The sequence below is a fragment of the Trichoderma virens genome (genome assembly GCF_000170995.1).
Source record: "Trichoderma virens Gv29-8 chromosome Unknown TRIVIscaffold_3, whole genome shotgun sequence".
Lineage (NCBI taxonomy): Eukaryota > Fungi > Ascomycota > Sordariomycetes > Hypocreales > Hypocreaceae > Trichoderma > Trichoderma virens.
The window spans coordinates 1,113,782-1,133,478 of record NW_014013746.1 but is presented as its reverse complement, the minus strand read 5'-3'; the positions used below and the strand labels follow the sequence as shown (position 1 = coordinate 1,133,478).

The following is a 19,697-nucleotide window of genomic DNA, read 5'->3' as shown; positions in this document are numbered from 1 at the left end:
GTACGCCGCCAAATGCCGGTCTTGGGGATGCTGCAAGGGTTGTTACATCAAGCCGAATGTCACACAGGAGTGTCTCTGCACTTAATGGAACTGATATTTGATTAGTGCTGCAGAACGTAGAGAAGCGCCCGCAATGAAGACAAATAAACGGAAATGAAATGTGCAATATGAAGCCAAGTGCGTTTAGGCATGTATTCTCCCCATTCAATACCCGGTATCTACAAATGTAACTCGTGTAAGTCAGATAGACAATCTTTGAAGGCAACTCACATGCTTTGGTAACATAACTGATCATTTCCTAACTTGCTGGATTTAGTAAGCCTGGAAGTGGACTTGGAAGCACTGACGCCACCCAGGCTTTTCCCCTTGTGCGATGATCACAGCGGCAACATGCAGGCCATCCACTTCTGGGCCACCGATCTTGTTGATCACTTTGATAGTGGGGAGGTGAAGATGGGGGAGCAACGGGGCTACAGCTTTTGGGAACATTTGCCGGTAGATGGCGCCGTGATGCCGGGAGTCGGGAGTGCATGAGAGCTGCTTGTGTCGCGCTGATGAGATGAGCTCATGCAGACACCGGCACTCGTACGAGTACTCGTACTCGTAGTCTGCAATAGCAGGCCTTGATAGTCTCAGACTTATGGCACCTAGTTATTTGCTAGCCCACTGGATGGGTCGATTTTCTGTGGTAAGAAAAAACCCCATCGCGTAAAGAAGCCCACTCTGCGAAATTAGAGTGGTAAAGGCTATCAATGCTAGGAGGTACGGGCACAGCCTCTCTAGACGACGCTAATGGAAGGGACGGAAGAATGCATCGCTCTCTGTTAACATAGATGCATGCCAAGAAGAATAGCATGAGAAACATGATTTTGATAAATGACGGAGAAACACACAGAAAAAGTAGCTGCAGTCGCGCATCCGCAAGCAAAAACCGAGACACTCTCGCGCTAATGTTGTGAGGCGGCGCTCCGAAGCCCCTGGAAATATCTGGCAATTGACAAGCAGGGGAAACAAGCTTTGTATCAATCTCCGAGGCTTTGATGCATGGAGGGAATGAATGGCTCTTGATTAAAATAAAAAAGGAACCCAAAAAAAAGGGAGGAGGGTAGGCAAAACAAGAATCGCCTGTGAAGGGTTAGCTGGCAAAGTACGGAGCAGCCAAGGCCGCTGAAATGAAGAGCCCACGGCACCCCGGCACATGATGCGGCTAAAGACATGAACCACTTGGAACAGGTTTGGCAGATTAGTAAATTAGTAGGGCCAATAAAAGAGGCGCTGAAATTGCACACAGAGGCACGGCGTCGGTGAGGTTGGCTGCTTGCAATGCTGCGACTGGCCAGCAGCGTGTAGCTGCATGCAAAGCTGACCACCAACATCGGGCTCCTCCGGTTTTTGACAGCGGATGATAAGGATGGCTAGTCGCATAGTTACGCGTCTTGCCTGCGTATGTATGCGCGAGGAAAGAGAGATGCCCAGTTGGCAAGTAGATGAATAGAAAAAAAGTGTACAAACATAGGTAGGTATGTACGTGCGTGCCGAATATTATGGCCGTTCTGGGCCGCTTGGCTCGTATAAACGAGGAGCTGGTGGTGGTTTACCGTGCCGGGCCTCGTAATATCCGGGTCCTCGACTAGCTAGGCTCCGTGTCCCAGGGACGATCGGAGATGGAGGCTATTGATATCAAATTTGCACTTCTCCTTAGCAGCCGACGACTAGCATGAGAGGTGGCTGCTAAAAATGGCTTTGTCGATGGTGCCATCCACTCGCCTGTGCCTGTAACCCACAGCTGGGGCGAAAGACTGGAGAGGATCCAAATGCAGCTGTGCCTGATGAGCCGCCGCAACACGGAGCAGAGCACAAGCACGCGTGGAATCGGATCTAGGAAGGCACCAGGTAGGACAGGCAAGCAGCTCGAGGTGTCTCTGCAGCCACGCGCATCGCCTTTGCCGTGTATATACGTTCATATACACGCTCATATGGGTGGGCTTTCGAGATCGGCATTGTCTCAACTGCAGAGATCGGCTTTGCTGCTGATCATCGCCTCTTGGACGAACCGACGTACCCACTGGGCCGTGTCTTGCGTGCCTGCTGGTATCGAGCCGATTGATGGATGTCTTGGCTCTGTAGCGGAGGAAAAAGAAAGTCGCATCCTGGCAAAGATGGTAGCGATAGTCGTCGTATCTTGATGCTGTGCCACCAAGCCGTTTCTGCTGCTCAACTCAATGCCAATTGATAAGGCGCGCTGCGACTTGTTGTATTTAGCTGCTTTTTCCCTTGCATCTGCTGACGAGTGCTAAACACCAGCCCTTGCATTCTTTTTCTCATTTTTTTTTTATTTTTTTATTTCCCGTCCATGTCTCGGCAAGCCACCGGTGCAGAATTCGACGAAGGACGGGACACGTATGTACACCGCCTTGGCTGGCCGGTCTGCTTCCGCCAGACAAAAAAATAACAACCTTGAACCTAGAAAAAAAAAAAAAAAATCATTCCGTGCCCAGGAACTGCTTGCTTGCTTGCTTGTCCGTTACGTGCATCCAAGCAAATCTTACTCGCCTGCTGCTACTGCGCTCCATAATGCGACTAGCACTGCTACCATCTCAGGTACGCGTGCAGTGGCGCTGCTGAGATTGAGCCATCAAATCTGTCGAGCCCCATCTGGCCGTTGTCGAGCCCCCCCTGATGAGGTTGGCCATCCATGCGAGCCGCGTCTCCCAAGCCCAAGTTCAAGACTCAAGCTGCAGCACTGGCCACTTCAGGAGTCCATCGTCGGCCGGTATCGAAGCTTTAGACGTACAGGCATCGGCACAGACACGGGGCACAGGCACGGGCACAGGCACAGACGCCGCAGCGAAACAGCTTGACCCTCGCCATTGGCTCTTCCCTGCCCGCGGCACTAGAGCCAGGGGATCTGATGGCGGGCTCCCATCACCTTGTTCCCAATTTAGCAGTCGAGACGCCGTTAGTGAGCGGCCAGACCTGCGCTAACAGGCGAACGGGGACGCTTTGGAGGTGGTCTGGGCTCGAGCTGCCACAGACGAGAAACACCTGGCCGAGTGGGCAGCAATAACATTAGTACGTTTCGTTTCTCGCCCTCTGGTCGCGCTCGAATCTCCTCCATAAACCATCACCAACCTTGGCTGGTTGGCTAGCCGGCCTCTTTCTGTCCAACTTGCCTTTGCCGCCTTTAACTTTTCCTAGCACCAGCTGGCCAGGCAGTCTAGGTGCTGACTTGCTCACCTCTGTCCCGCTCTTGGCTCATAATTACTTCATCATATCGGAGTCGAGCACCAACTTTGAGCTTTCGACTTCTCGAGCTCCAACCCCGCCATCGTTTCTTGTTGTCTTTGGATGGAGGTATTATGGCTGTTGGTTCGATCTAAACGAAGCTCTCGACGGTGTAGATAGCGCCCTCAACTTTCGAGACACATCATCATCATCGCCATTGCTAGCCTCCATAAAGCTATCTCGACTTCTGCCAGATACCAAGCACGCAACTAGGCTCCTCGATTCCTAAAGCGCTGTGCAAAACCCTGGTATAGCTTAACCTGGCCCTCTTCTTTGTCCGTATAAATCAGAATCTGCACCGCCATGACATCGACTACTCATTTGCCGCCTCTCGACTTCGACGATGGAGGGCTTCGTATTGTCCTGCTCCCCGAGGTTGAGATCTTGTCGTCTCCGCTGTCTCCAGATACCCCCCAAGCCAAAGAGCCCCCTTCGAATATGACCTTAAGCTCTGCGCGGTATTCTGAAAGCGACCAACATGCGGGAGACTCCGAATCCGACGATGACGGTCAAGGGGATGTGGACGACAACGAGTCCGACCACGATTCCAATTCGACGCCACCACCCCCAAGTATTCCGGTTCACCCCATCCCCGCCCTGCAGGATGCCTTTGCCGAATCGCTACACGAGGTGATGAGTGGCACGGCGGTTGAGAAACCCAAACTGAGGGCGCTGGATGCCCAGGGCCGTAGAGAAGCTGTGCTTGCTCAAGGCATAGACGAGCCCGCCTTTGATGCCACATGGAGGCTCCGGCCAGGACAGTCTCAGCACGAATTGGCCAAGCTCATTGCTCAGATTTCTTTTGGCGTATATTTGATGCTCAATGGCATGGCTAATAATAATACACAAGTGGTCACTATCCTCCAGGGCCACATTGACGAGGTTGACGAGTTTCTCGAAGTCACAATCGAGGATCTCGAGCAGGTAGAGATGGATCTAAAGAGGCGCATTGACCATTTGATGCTTCCCATGTCCAACGTCACAGTGTTCGAGCAGCTGCTCGAAGACCGCAAGTTTCGGACAGAGATACTGGAGGGTAACGAGAAGATTGAGCACATCCTGGCCAGGACCAATGTGGCCATGAAGCAGTGGGACGATGATATTGAAGCCGGGCTGCAGACCAGCAACATCTTCATCAACTGGTTGAACGAACAATCCGAAGGCACCTGGCGCGGGGATCAGCCAGATATCACCGACATCTTTGATGCCATGAGCGGCAATGCGGAAGGATGGCTCATTGCGTTTGAGAAAATCAGCGATAGTACCCATGACATCAATAGCCTCATTATTCGCCTGATGAATATTATATCCGAGATGGAAAAGAAAGCTGGTGAGGCCAGCCGGCGGACATGGGTAAGTTGTCCCTTGTTAATGTTTGTTGGTCTCGATAACTGATTCAAAGTCTAGGCGAGCATCACTCCATTCTCTGCACCCCCTATGCCCAAACCCCTGGATGTTCCACCACCGAAGCTCGAGCTCAACACTGCAAACACTGCACCGCATCATGCACCCTCAAGATCCATTGCTCAAGATACTGTTCGAAGCGGCTCTTCAGATAAAAGGCCTCCCAGCTCTATAGTTGACGCGGATGATACTAGTACCATTGATTTTCCTTTGCCAGGTGGCCTACCGCTGCTTCCACCATTCCGTTCAACTCGGCATACTTCGAACACTTTCGGCCTCAACAGCCCACAATCAGCAACGACCACGGCTACTCCTACCTTTGATAGTCCCCAATACACGCCGCAATCTACGGCGAATACTTTTGGTGTCACCAGCCCGCAATCCATGCAGATTCACTTGCGCCATGACTCAGTTGCGGAAACCGAGGAGAGCGAGCCAGAGACCGAGACAGGTCATAGCGATCATGGGGAGGAGGCGGTATTCCTCCTTCAGCCTCGAACCTATACACCGCAGCCCCCTGCGCCGTTGCCCTCACCACTGATCAAAGACGAACCCGGCCACAACGCTCGTTCAGGATCTCAGTCGACGCTACAATCACTCCAGTCTGCACCGTTTACTCCTGCAGACACCAAGTCCATGACATGGCGAGACAGCGATATCGTGCAGAGAAGGACTTCTCTCCGTGATCGCGTTTCCTTAAAAATGATGCCGCCTGGGGACATTCATATTCCACCAAGATCTCTGAAAGGCATGGAGATGTATGCTCACTCGCCTGGCACCACCACGCCTCAGACCATGAGATCTCATCAATTTGATTCAGCGTATGAGTCTGATGCGGAACGCCATGGCCGCCATCCATCTGGTAGCTCCAGCAATCTGGAAATGTCTCCTCCGCAGCTCAATGTCATGCCATCACCGCGTTCGGATCGACAACGATATCACCCTGTTCACGCGTCGCCACATTCACCACTTCAGCAGAGACCACATACCGCCGTCGGACACGGCCAATCAATGTACATTCAGGGCGGACCTAGTTTGGTACCGCCGCGCCATCTACGCAACAAACCGTCCAACGCCGGTATGAGCACGTTGAGCAATGTTCAATCAATAAGTTACGATGACGGGACGGCGCAGAGTGTACGGACGACCAAAACCGTGGACAAGCAGCTTAAGAAGAAGAAGAGCGCTTTTGGGTGGCTCAAGAAGGCTTTCAGCATGGACGAAGAAGAACGAGCAGCCTATGAGGCGCGCAAGGCCATGCAGTATGAGCAGAGCTACTACAACGCTGACCCACCAAAGTTTTTGGACGGAAAGAGGCTGCGGTAAAATACTTGGAGTGATTTTCTTTGAGTAACGCATTTGCACGGTTTGTCGGTCCAGGGAATAGTGGATTTCGATTTACATCTGGCGAGAAGGAAGAGGGAGACAAAGAAAAGCGACAACTAGGCTGAAGTCGCAACAGCTACAAGGCCGGACTAGGGCAGCAACTATACACAATACCACCTTTATCATCTGAATCAGACAGTCGAGCCAAGCTACTACGGAGAAGCATATCTCATTCAATGCAATATGCAACGAGTGGAGCTTTCCTTGGACTCAATTAATTACTTACCGAAGAGGAAGAACTCTCCTCCAACCTCTATACACACGATCTCACACAGGCTTATCTAGCATACCCTTTTCTATTACATCTTACTGACACATGTCTCTCATTTCGAGATGTGGTACTGTTCACGTATCAGCGATAAAGCGATTTCCTATCTTTCACTGCTTGTCTATCTTTTTGTATATGCCTCTCCTCCATTTTCCAATTTTTTTTTTTCGGTGCGTCATTTTGGGCATTGAATATCATCATATCATGGCGACGGACCTCATTTTTTCCTAAATTTTCATTTTTTTGCGCTTTGTTTCTCTTTGTATACCAAACTCTAGCGCGGCACATATGGCATCTTTTACAGTCTAGGGGGAAGCAGGCGGCACTTACATTTTTTGTACGTGGAAAAAATTATTACGAATCTAATGGGAGTCTGATGAGGTGTTTGTTTAAGGCTCTTCTGTTTTTTTATCTAAGCAGTTGCAATAAACATGTAAAACGCTGTGATATTTCTTGTCCCTCGTCAAGTCTTCGATGTACATCTATGTGCTTTCACTATGTCTAACTATTATGCGGAACTTTCAACATTGAGGGCTTTCATAAATTCAAATCATAATATCCAAAAAATGAGGGCGTATTTCGTAAGGTCATTGATGTGGAGGAAAATGGTGTCCACCCTTTGGAGAATCCATTAGACGACCGATTCTCCCACTCCGTAGCTCTTCACTCGGCTGAAGAAGAAGGGCTTGTCGTTTTTGAGCTGGAACTCGGCCCAGTCATCCGTCAGCTTGTTGTAGCTGCAGAAGCTCCTCCAAATGATCTTGTTGTTCCTGGTGCCCTTGCCCGCGCTTCTCAGCGACAAGTCCATGCGGTACATGTACTTTGCTCCCACACCCTCCGTCTCGACGTACAAGTCTGATTCCTGCTCCTTTGGGTCCGTGTTATCCGGATAGTCCAGCGCAGAGGACTGCCGCCAGCGGCCCTTGAGGGCTTGATGCATCATTGCGGAGGGGAGGTGGGCATGGGGAGCCTCGCGATGCAGTTTAAGCAGCTCTGGGGTGAGATGGTGCACGACATCGGCGGGGGAGGCTGTTGTGAGGAGGCTGATGACGGTGCCGTCGCGGAAGAAGCGCAGGTAGCGGTAGTAGGTGACGATGAGGTAAGGGTCTCCGCCCCAGACGGCCTGGTTTGTCGCCTGGCCGGTGCGGATATAGTTGACGGTGCTGATGTAGCAGCCGTTGAAGCGAATGCGAGGGCGGGTGCGAAACATGTTCTTCCACGAGGAATAAACATCCGTATCGTGGAGGGAGGCCGTGAAAGAGAGGGCATCAGCCAAGCGGCTCTCCTCAAGCTCTCTCATGCTGATGAGGAGGCCGTCCTCGTCTGCCTCCTCTTGGGCCTCGAGCTCTTCCCATTCGACCGTCTTTTGCCAGTGGCGAGGCATGGAGGTGAAGCCAAACTCGGTCCCCAGGCAGACGCGCCTCCAGATGCGCTGCTCCGTCGCGACCAGGTAGGCGAATCGCTTGCACACAAGACTTAGACGGGCAAAGTCCCCGACGTCGGCCACGGCAACGTCTTTGAGGATATGCACGAGCAGCTCATCCGGCAGGCTGGCTATGGGGCATGGAGGCGGCGGGGTGTTTTCGATGATGGGGGGCGCTGCCTCGATCTTTAACCCCGAAAAGCTGGCGATGAGCTCTTCCAACGTCAGCGGCTGGGGCTCCTCTTCGGCAGCGCTGGGGGCCGCAGGTTTGTGTGCTGCTGCTGGTGCAGCTGGTGCCGTTGCTGCTGCTCCTGAGGATGAAGATGAAGCGGTAGCCTTGGCGGGTGCAAAACCGGCTGGGAAGTGCTTCTCACGATACGACATGTCCACCCGATGATCCAGCTAAAGGAGTACAATTAGCATTATCCGCACGGCAAAGTAAGGTATTCATCTTGGTTGGGTCTTACTCGGTAGGCTTGTCTATAAAGCCGCAGACTCTCTCCCATATTGCCCTGTGCCTCCTTTTCCATGGCCTTTTCATAATGATCTAGCGCTGATACCAGCGGCTTTTCATCGTGCTTGCCGGGGGTGTCTGAAAGCAGATGCCCCGAAGCAGAGGGAGGGGGCATGGCATCAAAAGATGGGCCATGGAGATAGTACTCATCATCTTCAACGGCTGGCAAGCTCTTCTTGGCGATTGTTGGACTTAAAGGGCCCGTGTGCTTCCTTGGTCGTGAAGTGGCAGCCGGAGCAGCGGCAGAAGTTGAAGACGAAGCCTCAGCCTCATGGGCTCTCGACTGCAGGTCCGAGATCCATTGCTGGCGGAACGATTCCAGCTCCGAGCTTGCTTCACGGTCTTGTGAGGCCATGGCGGCGGCGGCTGTCGCAATTCAACGAGGAACGGTGTCCGATATGGCCGAGCGCGGGGAATTTGAGTGAGAGAGCAGGGCTTCCGTGCTTCGGGAGGTTGATTGCTAATGCTGGATGTACGAGTACAGTATGGTATGTACTAGCGGGACTCGAGTTTACAAAGACATTGATGGCGGTTATCACAAGGGGGATTAATAAATTGAGCGATGATGAGATAGGAGAGAAGGAGAATATGTCCCAATGCTGTATTTTATTTTAGTAACTGTGTATACAGTACAGTACCTGAGGTGAGATGAGATGAGATGAGATGAGACATGCAATCATTCGGTCAAGGCAATGCGCCCCTGGCGGGAGTGACTCGATCGGCCTGGACAATCTGGCATAGCCTGGGATCGGATTACTAAGACTGGATTAGGACATAGTACATGTACCCATACAGCCGACTAGAGGTAGAAAGTACAAACGCGGATGTGCCCATAGACTGCATTTCATGTGAGACACGGGTCTGCAGGAACTCTTATCTTATCGCCGCTTATCAATCGCCACCGATGCCCACAGCCAATCACAGCGCTAGGTGACATCATCGGCTACTCACGGTCCCAGATTCATCTCCGGCTGCGGCGTGGAGGCGAGCAAGATGCCGTAAAGAAAAAAAAATTCAACGGGGCCGGGGCGCTTGATGCGCTGCACTAGCACCGAACTCACCTCACTAAAAACACCTAGTCGCAACCTCCACCTAGCAGCATATGTTAGCAGCCGTCTATGACTGCTCGATTCCAGGCGGTTCTTGTCTCCTTCATCCTCTCCTTATATCCTCATATTACGCTCACTCTGCATTGACACCGATATCCATACGCTCGTCGCATCGTCAGCTGAAGCCCCTGTTGCCGCTCCGCACGTGGCCCGACTCCCGTCGACTCTCTGAGCTGGTCCGAGCATCTCCGAGATATTGCTAGGTCGCTCAATTCGTAACAAGCCGAGGGCTCGGCTCCTCGCTCACGTCCCCGGCCACCGACGGCCGGCATGGGATCCTTTTCTACGTCTGCTGTCCACAGCTCAAACAGCCAAAACTACGACAGGTTAGACGGGAACCAGGTCGTCATGCCTGGAGGTGATGGAAGCGATGCCATTCCCGACATCACGGCCGGCCAGAAGATGGTGTCGGCCATGTCGGGAAGCTTGTTGACGTCGCTGCTGGGTGAGCAATCCTTCTGATGCACCAATTAGAACATGTGCTAATCTCATTGTCTTTGCAGTGACTCCGTTAGATGTCGTCCGTGTGAGGCTACAGTCGCAATCAACCACCATTCCCGCGCCGACTGTCGATTTCTCCAGGCTTATGCGAACAACCACCAGCCTAACCCCCGTGCAATCGGCTGAACTTGGTGTCACGGCTTGCTGCCGCGAAGTCTTCTTCGCAGGAGGCAGCGCGATAGACTACTGCCTTGCTGTTCCGAGAATCGAAGGCATCACGGCACCAAGTGGAAGCAGCGCCGCCGCCGCCGACTGTGCGGTGCAAGAGGTCCAGAAGAAGACATATCACTCGACGATTGATGGGCTGCGCAAGATTGCCCGCAACGAAGGATTCACAACGCTATGGAGAGGCCTCTCACCCACCCTCGTCATGACGATTCCCGCCAACATCATCTACTTCACCGGATACGATTGGCTGAGGTTTAACCCCCTGAGTCCATTTTCTGGCTTCTCGACGGATTACGCGCCTCTTGTTGCCGGATCTGTCGCTCGACTTCTTGCGGCGACATCTGTCAGTCCTGTTGAGCTCATCCGCACTCGTATGCAGGCTGCCTCTGGCGCCTCGACGACAAACCACCTGGTTGAGACTTTCAATGGAATCCGGACCATGGTTGCCACCCATGGCTACACTTCACTTTGGCGAGGGCTGACGCTAACTCTGTGGCGAGATGTCCCGTTTTCCGGTCTATACTGGTGGGGATATGAGTCGATCCGATCTAGAATATCGGATATTCGGGAAGAACGCCAAGGCAGGCCGTTGGCCCGTGACACAATTGATGGACTCAACCGTACGACAGCACGGCGTCGATCACAGAGCCGGGAGAATCACACCGAGACCTTCCTCGACAGTTTTACTGCCGGAGCTATATCTGGTGCTCTCGCATCGATACTGACCATGCCGTTTGATGTGGGCAAGACGCGCACACAGGTCTTCCACGACTCATCGCGCCGCGGTGCTGGAGGTGCACTGGCGCCTGAAGAACAGAACATGATGCGGTTACTGTGGCACATCTTCAAGACGGAGGGATTCCCTGGTCTGTGGCGAGGTTGGATCCCACGAACCCTCAAGGTAGCGCCGGCCTGCGCCATCATGATCAGTAGTTACGAAGTCGGCAAGCGAGCATTCCGAAGCGTCAATGAGCGCTCTAGAAACGAAGGCTTTTCCAGAGAGGACTAAAGAAGAAGATGGGGCGAGATGAAATAAAAATAATTGGGTTTTGGCTTTGGCTTTGGCTTTGAAGCGGAATCTTCAACATTTTGGCGTTTTTTGCTTTATACGGAGTTTGATAAAAGGGACGAGCTGTGAGACGGCCCGTCCCTGTGGCATTTTGCTTTTTCTGAGCTGGGTCTGGCGACACTCCTATTCTTGTTGGACGACGATTTGAAATCCCTAGTTAGACTAAAACTTGCGTGTGTACGATAAGCTTAGCGGAAGATGTCTATGATAATAATTGCGAAGAATATAATTCACGTCTCTTAGAGTTGTGGTGAAGCTGTATGTGCGTGCTGTTAGTATCTTGGTGAAGAATATTTATTTAACGAGGCTGCAAGCTTAGCGCAGCTACCAAGGTACATGGAAGTAAGAAAAAAAAAAGAGAGTTTGTAGAGCAGCATGTTGAAGCTTTGTCTTTGGTAAGAAATTTTAATGATATAAAGTATTAAAATATATATCTGGATTTAGAGGCTATAAACGATTGAGGGCCTTGCTGATACTGGCGGAAAACCCCCGAGTTTTTCTTTCATCCTAAACCCGAGACACCACAAAAACAAAATCATCATCTCATCCGTCTTATACACACAAACAATGTACACCCTCACCAACATCGACCAGCACCACTTCTCCGGCCCAGAAGACGTCTACGTGCTCGAGGCCCACCGCACGGCGTCGGGGCTCGCCACGGTGGCCTCGGACCAGACGCTGTCGCTCTTCAACCCGGGGCGACTCGGGACGGGGCCAGTGGCGAGGCTGAGGACGGACCATGGCAATGTGACGACGCTGCGGGTGTTTGACGCGGCGACGTCGGTGGTTTGCACGGCTGGGGAGAATGGATCGGTGGGCGTGTGGGATTTGAGGCAGGGGGCGCGGGTTGCGCAGTTTACGGGTGAGTTTTTCTTGAGAGGAAGGACGAGGCTGATGAGTGTGAGGATTGAGGGATGAGGGATGAGAGGCGAGGATGAAGATGGAGCTGAGGCTGAGAGACAAGGAATGAGGATGAATGGAATGAAGGGAAAAAGGAAAGAAACAATCTTGTGCTAACCACCATGACGAGGCAGCCGGCCAAGCATCCATCCTGTCCATGGCTTGCAGCGCAAACACACAGACAATCGCCGTGGGCACCGAGCTGGAGAACCACGCAGCTACAATACACCTCTGGTAAGACAAACGCCCCATCTCAACCTCTCACCAACTCTCATCCCCTCTAACACAAGCCTCTCTTCTTCCTTTCCCCCGCTCTCAGGGACGTCCGCTCCAACCCATCCCCAAAAGCAACCTACTCCGAAGTCCACAGCGACGACGTCACCTCCCTCGCCTTCCACCCGTCCCAGCCCGCGCTGCTCGTCTCGGGCTCGACCGACGGCCTCGTCAGCGTCCACGACACCACCATCCAGGACGAGGACGAGCTCACCGTCCAGACGCTCAACCACAACGCCTCCATCCACGACGCCGCCTTTCTCAACAACACGGAGCTCTTCGCGCTGTCCCACGACGAGGCCTTTGCGCTGTACGACGTCGCCGACGAGAAGGAGACGGGCGATGCCGCGCAGGACTTTGGGGACTTGAGGAAAGTGCTTGGGTGTCAGTATGTGGCCAACGTGACGACAAAGGTGGATGGCAGCGGCGCGATTCTGGGCGCAGGAGCACAAGAGTATGTATTCCCCTCCCTCCCTCCCATCCCCTTTTATGTAAAATCTAAAACACTCATGCTTACAAAACTCTAACCACCCCAACAGCAAGGAAAACTTTGAGCTCATCTTCCTGGCCAAGGCGGCGGATGGCTCGTGGGCGCTGGATCTCGCCAACAAGGTCGTCCTGCCGGGGGCTCACGGCAGCGAGATTGTGCGGTCCTTCTGCTTCTTCGACGATGAGCAGGTTGTGTTTACGACTGGAGAGGATGGAAACGTCAAGGCGTGGAGAGCGGGTTAATCTTTGGATAGAAAACGAGATATCACAATAGGTTTTTCTTTTTCTTTTTTCTTTTTCTTTGGCATCGGGGGAAGGGTTTTTATTTTGATTCTATATATACGGTAGAGGTTCCTATTCGGTGGAAGTGTTTTTCGTAAACCTGAAATATCCTCCTCCCTCCCCTTTTTTTGCCGGCACCAATATACATTCAAAGCAAGTTGCAAAAGCCAAATTCGTGATGGCCATTACTCATCTTGACCGTGACCTCAAAATGCTTGTAGATTGTTGCTTGTAACAAAAGACCTGGTCGCTGTTGCAGTATGAAATGCAGTAGACAATCATGCTGATTGACTCTACTGAAGAGACGCGTCTTGAGCTCTTGGTCCGTAGCTGCTCTTGTTCAGTGCCTGATTAGTCCCTTGACATGGCCCCGAGGTGGCGGATAGAAAAGACCACTTGATTCAGGTCCACCGTAGCTGATTCGCCCCCTTCCACCGGATATGGAGAGCAATACAGGCCCAGCAGAAGGTGTAAATGCCACTAATCAGATGCTTCTCCCTCCAGCTCCCATTCGACAGCCATTTCCTTGCACGCAATCCCCTTGTTACTTCAACCGAATTTGTCATGCTTGTTCTTCACCTTAATCTCCAACAGCCGCTCATGATAGTCGCCCTCCCTCTTGGCCCTCTTGAGCATCCGCACCTCATCCTCGTCCAGTCTCCGCCCAGCAGCGTCCTCCAGCTCGCGGCGGCTAATCTTGGACTTTTCGCGCTCCTCCTTGGACGTCCTCAAGCGGGGCTTAAACCGGGCCTGCATGCGGATACGCAGCGTCGTGTTGAATGTGATGGCATCGGCGTCGCCACGGACCTCGGCGGGCGGCGCATTCGGCCTGGACGATGTCGACGGCTTGATGGTGAGTAAAGTGTCGCGCAGCGTCTGGATCTGGAACGTCCCTGGTGTGTCTGCGGTGGCGATGATGTTGAACGATTCCAGAGGGGAAACGGCTTCTGAGGTGGCCGAGAGCAGGCCAATCTTGTCGCAGGCGAGATATCTGCATTGCGTCCTTTGGTTAGCACATGCCATGTTGGAGAGCCTTTGCACAGACATATTCGTACCTTCCGTGGTGCCCCTTGAAGCGAAAGTTTTCCGTGCCGGCAACGCGGTTCGCTACCCAAACCTGCCGGACATCATGGGGCTCCGCGCTCGTCGGGTTGTTGTCGACGATGTTCTCAATCGGCAGCGCAAACACCTTGCCGCTGGGGTCGCAGGCGAGGGCAGACGGCTTGTCCGTAGGCAGGACAATCATGACAGGCCCGACGACATCGCCGACGGCATCGGCAGACACCCAGCTGTCGTCGTTGGGCTGGTCGTCGTCATTGTCGCGACGCTCGTCAAGCTGCTTCTGCTGCTTCTGCTGCCTGCTGGACTCGCCGGGCTCGTCGTCGGCGCGATCCGCAGCGGCGCGCTTCCGCTTCTTGGTCTTTTTGTCGCCCTTGAAGGTCAGCGGCTTGACCATTGTGCGGCCAATGGGGATGCGGGTTGCGTCGGGGCTGTGAGTACGAGTGCAGGTAGGGCGAGCGACCGGACGAGATGCGCCGTATTGCCTGGACTCGGTAGCATTACGCGGGAAAGCCTGCGGTCGGGTCGTCGTCCAAAGGAGCTACAAGATCCAATGTACGAGTACTAACTTGGCGATAAGAGTCGGGGGCCGGCGAGCTCCATCGGCAGCTGGGGCGTTTACGTAAGCCGACTGCTCAAGCTCGAGCTTCCTCTGCACTTTTGGCGGTTCTTTTGGCGGTTCTTTTGGCTGGTTTGCTCTGTTTGGCGCACTTTAGTCCTGCCTCGGGACCCTCTCATTTGTCTTGCGATTGCTGCGATTGCTGCCCCTCCCCCACCCAGGCATGAGTCGATGAACCGGCACACAAGCAAATGCTCTGATAATTTTCTGGAGCGTGGAGGAGCGGAAATGGAGCCGTGGCGGCCTTGGGGGCGAGGATCAAGGACGTTTCCTTTTTCTTTGCGACGGCCCCTCGTGCCACCCGAAGGATCAAGATCGATCCTTTTCTTCCGCATCTCTCCACCTGTGGTTTCTGCTGCTTGCTACTCGTATTCTGCCACTTGCTCAGGCATTCCTCTGGTCAGCAGCTGACGTCTGCCGCATCACTCTTCGTATCATCGTATCATCGTCTCAACATGGCGCCCCTGGCTCAGGCTGTGACAGTGTCTCTCAAGGACCTGCAAAATGGTATGAAGGCCCAACATGTCCATCTACTTGCTACTGCCTACTCTGTATAAGATGTCCGTCCCAATCATGGCAAGTGAGACCAACTCAATGGGTGAATGGATGAATGGATGGATGGATGGATGGTTGGATGGTTGGATGGATGGACTCAAAGCCCGCCCACTCACACTCAAGGCCTGCATTGATGATGTTTCTACACACTCACACGCACACTCACACTCGCACTCACACCAACTCATTGCCACGCTGCCGTTGTTCCCCTGGCTTACGCAACAAACACAGGAGACGTCTCATTCGAGACTCTGCAGCAGGCCTTTGGCCCTGACTCCCTCGGTATCCTAGTCGTCAAGGACGTTCCACAAGAATTCGCCCAGCTGCGCCATGTCGCCCTATCATATGGATCCTACTTGGGAAATTTGCCCAAAGAGGAACTGGGTAAGTGCTTGTTTGCCTTTTTTCTTTCCTTTTTTCTTCTTTCTTCAGCCACCGAGGTGGAAAGGAGGGAGGGGAGGCCAGGCAACGATTTTCCTCTTTTCCCATGACACAAGCAGCGGAGCGCTTACCATCGCCTTTGTAGACAAGTTGGAAAACGCTAAAGCAAAGTATCTTACCGGCTGGTCTCTGGGCAAAGAGACGCTCAAGAACGGCCAAGCCGACACTTTCAAGGGATCCTACTACGCCAACTGCGCCTTTTACGTGAATCCCAGCCTGGAATGTGCTGAGCCCACGGCTGAGTTCTCGCCAGAGACGTTCCCAGAGTACCTGTCGCCCAACGTCTGGCCTGCGGAGAATGTGCTTCCCGGTATGAAGCCGGCAGTGACGAGCCTCTGCCGCCTCATAATCGACGTTGCCGTGCTGGTGGCGCGCGCTTGTGACCGCTTTGCCGAGAAGGAGATCCAGGGGTACCCCAAGGGCTACCTGGAGCACGTCGTCAGCACATCCAACACTACCAAGGCGAGGCTGCTGCACTACTTCCCTCAGGGTGCGTCTGAGGCGGCATCGACTGAGGCAGAGGGCGATGAGGACGACTGGTGCGGCACCCATCTCGACCATGGCTGCTTGACGGGACTCACATCTGCCATGTTCATCGACGAAAAGCAGGTCAGCCCGGCGGTGCCAACGGCAGACTTGACGAGCCTCAATGGCGCCTCTCTGCCTCCGTTGGAGGAGCTTCCTGCCTCGCCTGACGCCGCGGCCGGTCTCTACATCAAGTCTCGAACGGGCGAGACAGTGCAGGTCAAGATCCCTCGTGACTGCATCGCGTTCCAGACAGGTGAGGCTCTGGAACGCATCACGGCGGGCAAGTTCAAGGCGGTGCCGCACTTTGTGAGGGGTGTGAGGGCCAGTGTTAGTGATGGGAGGGTAGCGAGGAATACGCTGGCCGTGTTTACGCAGCCCAACCTGGGCGAGGAGGTTGACATTGCGCAGCACTTGACGTTTGGCGAGTTTGCCAGAGGCGTCGTGACGAAGAACACGGTGTCTTAGGCTGTCTTGCCTTGAGCCCTAGACTTAGAACATAGTAAACAATCGAATACGATGAGACTGTGACCGGAGATGCTGCCTTGGCTGAAGCAGCGTCCTCCACATCGCTGCCAATGACAAATACTACATGCGCCCACCCATATGAGTGAGTAGGTAGGTACTTAAGTCAATTGTTTCAGCCTAGACTTGCTGTGCTGCTGTGCTGCTGTTAGCTGCACCCGTCGCTCCGGTGTTTTTGGGCTGGTGCTGTATGATCTCAGACACCAGACAGACGCAGGGCCAAAGGCGTCGAGACTATATTCGGCCAACCCGTGTCCGCCTCACCGGATACACACAGTCACAGTCACCGTTGCGTTGCACATAGCGCTGCAACCCCCTGCAGGCACGGCACTGCATTGAGCTCCTGCAGGTATGACTGCACGTTCCCGCCGTGACGGAGAGCCGTAGCCGCAGTCCAATAACCTCTTTTCTCTCTTGTTCTCTTTGGCCTCGTGGCAACGCCGGAGACCAAGGCCAACCACGTGGTGGGCAAGCATGGGAGTCAAACATTACAGGTAGCATTTCTGCTGAGGATAATGGGTAACATGTCATTCCAATACTCCAATACATGGGTGCCTAAGGCTGGATCGAGTCAAAAGGCATCCACAGACAGCCAGCCTCGTTCGGCCCCCATGCGCACTGCGTCGACCAAGCAGAAGACGTCATCCAGGTCAATAGACTGGGCGAGCCGGGAGCTAGAGTCGATGCGGGCTAGCCGTGGCCTTGCTCTCCCTTCAACCTCACCTGAACAGCCATGATGCGGACAGAATCGTATCATGGCATGCGCTTCCCCACCGCGACGGGAACGAGCGGGGCGCGGACATGTTCAGCTGGCCGTGGCCGTAGCCGTAGATAGTAGGCGCAAGGCAAGGGGTGAGGCAGCTCGCTCGCCCATCAGCTCGGTGAGGGACAAGAACCAATCCCAAGATTGTTGGAGGGGGCAGGAATTCCAGCCGCGCGGAACCCAAGATGGACGAATGGCAATGCGATGCGAGGGGCGATGCGACCAACCAACACCAACCACAACCGCAACGGCCAACGGAAAGCGACAGCCGCTGACCGGCAAGCGGAAGCGAGGAAGTGGGTTGTATCGGGTTTGTTTCGTTTGTACTGTATGTTTGCTTGTCTGCCTGGAATTGTAGGGCGATGCGATGCGATGCGATGCGATCCATTTGGGATTCTCACCTACCTAGTCCTCTACTCAATCACGTGTGGGTAGCGGGAGTCATCGAGATGCTCAGGTGATGGGGGATTGCAAAGGCAAAAAACAGGGCATTGGCAGAATCGGATATAGTAGGGAAAGAGAGAGAAGGGCATGGATACGAAGACTGGAGTTTGTCGCTCTTGCTTGGCGTTGGACATGGAAGAAAAGCCCCGCGCCAAAGACTCGGGTCAGCAAATCTATCACTTCTCTCTCTCTCCCTCTCTCCCTCTATGTCTCCCTCTCGCTCGCTGCGTGCTTTTTCCGTTTCCTTCTCCCTGTCCCTGTCCCGGCCGTCTCGTTACCGGCTGACGGCTACAGTGCAGTAGCTGGGCACAAGGGAGGGCCAGGCCAAAAAAAGAAACCAAACGAAGACAAGCACGGGCCCGATTGGGTTATTACGTTGACGTTATACTGGCCAGAACCCTGCATCCTGCCTGGTCCCAACCGAGCATCACAGCAGCTACCAGCCCTACCCTCCCTCCCGCCGGCTAGGCCCAACGCGGGCAACCCCCTGCTGTCAATTTCGATATATTGCTGCTAGCGCTTGATGGTAGCCGCAGTAAGAAGCGAATAATCGTTGAGAGCAACACCAAGCAAACGCAGATGCATCATTCCATGCGGCCGCCCGCCCCCGCGACCGCCCGCTGCAAACGGCTCCGGCATTTTCCTCACCGGCTGCTTCTTACCGTATTGTGAGTATGATGCTTGTATTATTCCCACTCACTCACGCGCAGATGGCCCTTGTCAAAACCCGCCCGTATAACAACCGTATAATAAGCGCTTCTTTTGTATTACTACCGCTATACTGTACTGTAGCATTACCAGCCAACCGGAAAACGGAAACAAAAAGAGAGAATGACAGCCAAGATATGCCATCATAGAGGGGCAAATACGACATGACACGACATGATACCCGAGTGCAAAAGCACAGTCCCTGTGATTGGGGCTGAGGCCGGGGTGCGAAGCCTACAACCCTGCACTTTCAGAGCGGCTGATGGGGATGACGCCCATTCATGGTGGATGGTGGGGGGTGACACCGAAAAGGCTCAAGTTGCCCGAAGTGAAACAAGGTGAATGCGAGTGGCCGCTTGTATTGGGCAGATGCTGCCTCTTGGTTGGCGTTGATACGAGTTGAGCGATCTTTTACGGTACATGATTTGGGAGCCAGTCGGAGGCCAGAGGGAGGGGGCGTGTGGATGTGGATGTGGATGAGGATGTACGGCCTCTTGCTCGCATACGGACGGTAACGAAGAAGAGAAAGATGCCTCGACGCCAACGCCCGCCTATTCATCTCGTCTTTGCCTTTGCCTACCGACTAACCCAGTATATCTGGTATTTTCACGACCACCACCAATTCAGATGCCGTAGTACCTAACAAGGCAAAACTACCGCCGTAATATGATATATTGCATCGCTTTGCTTTGTTCAGTCACGTCGTCTCTTGACAAAAGCCAAAAAAGCGGGATCCGGCCAAGACAAGGCATACACTGAGACATTGCCAAAAAAAGAGAGAAAAATGTTTCAGACCCGGATTAGATTCCTTTTCTTTTTATGGCAACACGGCGAGACATTCTAGAACTCCGACGTTACACGAGTGACTGCGATGACAATTGATGACTGCAAATCTCTCTGTCCACACTTACATTGCAGTGCGAGCCTCGTCTGCCGTTTGTGCGGTGGCCTGGGCGCGTGTACATGCCCTTCTTGTGCTGTCCT

The 19,697-nt window shown here is 53.5% G+C and overlaps 6 protein-coding genes across 6 annotated transcripts; 4 read left to right on the top strand and 2 right to left on the bottom strand.

Annotated features, from left to right (window-relative positions):
• Positions 1-3,846: 3,846 nt before the first annotated feature.
• Positions 3,847-6,015, top strand: TRIVIDRAFT_123788 (uncharacterized protein; the record flags this gene model as incomplete). The annotated part of the gene is made up of 2 exons (XM_014104146.2): positions 3,847-4,638; positions 4,693-6,015. Coding segments are annotated over 2 exons (2,115 nt in total), but the record flags the coding sequence as incomplete, so codon positions are not given.
• A 959-nt stretch (positions 6,016-6,974) lies between these two features.
• TRIVIDRAFT_32365 (uncharacterized protein) lies at positions 6,975-8,635 on the bottom strand (the record flags this gene model as incomplete). The annotated part of the gene is made up of 2 exons (XM_014104145.1): positions 6,975-8,168; positions 8,234-8,635. The coding sequence occupies 2 exons, from the start codon at positions 8,633-8,635 to the stop codon at positions 6,975-6,977; spliced, it is 1,596 nt and encodes a 531-aa protein (XP_013959620.1).
• A 1,135-nt stretch (positions 8,636-9,770) lies between these two features.
• On the top strand, positions 9,771-11,349 carry TRIVIDRAFT_167644 (uncharacterized protein; the record flags this gene model as incomplete). Its single annotated transcript, XM_014104144.1, has 2 exons — positions 9,771-9,834; positions 9,893-11,349. 2 exons carry the CDS (start codon positions 9,792-9,794, stop codon positions 11,065-11,067), a joined length of 1,218 nt encoding a protein of 405 aa, XP_013959619.1.
• A 345-nt stretch (positions 11,350-11,694) lies between these two features.
• On the top strand, positions 11,695-13,035 carry TRIVIDRAFT_54874 (uncharacterized protein; the record flags this gene model as incomplete). Its single annotated transcript, XM_014104143.1, has 4 exons — positions 11,695-11,992; positions 12,165-12,264; positions 12,350-12,757; positions 12,843-13,035. The coding sequence occupies 4 exons, from the start codon at positions 11,695-11,697 to the stop codon at positions 13,033-13,035; spliced, it is 999 nt and encodes a 332-aa protein (XP_013959618.1).
• Positions 13,036-13,100: 65 nt separating this feature from the next.
• TRIVIDRAFT_177388 (uncharacterized protein) lies at positions 13,101-14,638 on the bottom strand (the record flags this gene model as incomplete). The annotated part of the gene is made up of 2 exons (XM_014104142.1): positions 13,101-14,065; positions 14,130-14,638. The coding sequence occupies 2 exons, from the start codon at positions 14,528-14,530 to the stop codon at positions 13,624-13,626; spliced, it is 843 nt and encodes a 280-aa protein (XP_013959617.1).
• Positions 14,639-15,099: 461 nt separating this feature from the next.
• Positions 15,100-16,810, top strand: TRIVIDRAFT_82003 (uncharacterized protein; the record flags this gene model as incomplete). The annotated part of the gene is made up of 3 exons (XM_014104141.1): positions 15,100-15,259; positions 15,539-15,691; positions 15,834-16,810. 3 exons carry the CDS (start codon positions 15,208-15,210, stop codon positions 16,739-16,741), a joined length of 1,113 nt encoding a protein of 370 aa, XP_013959616.1.
• Between the last annotated feature and the right edge of the window lie 2,887 nt (positions 16,811-19,697).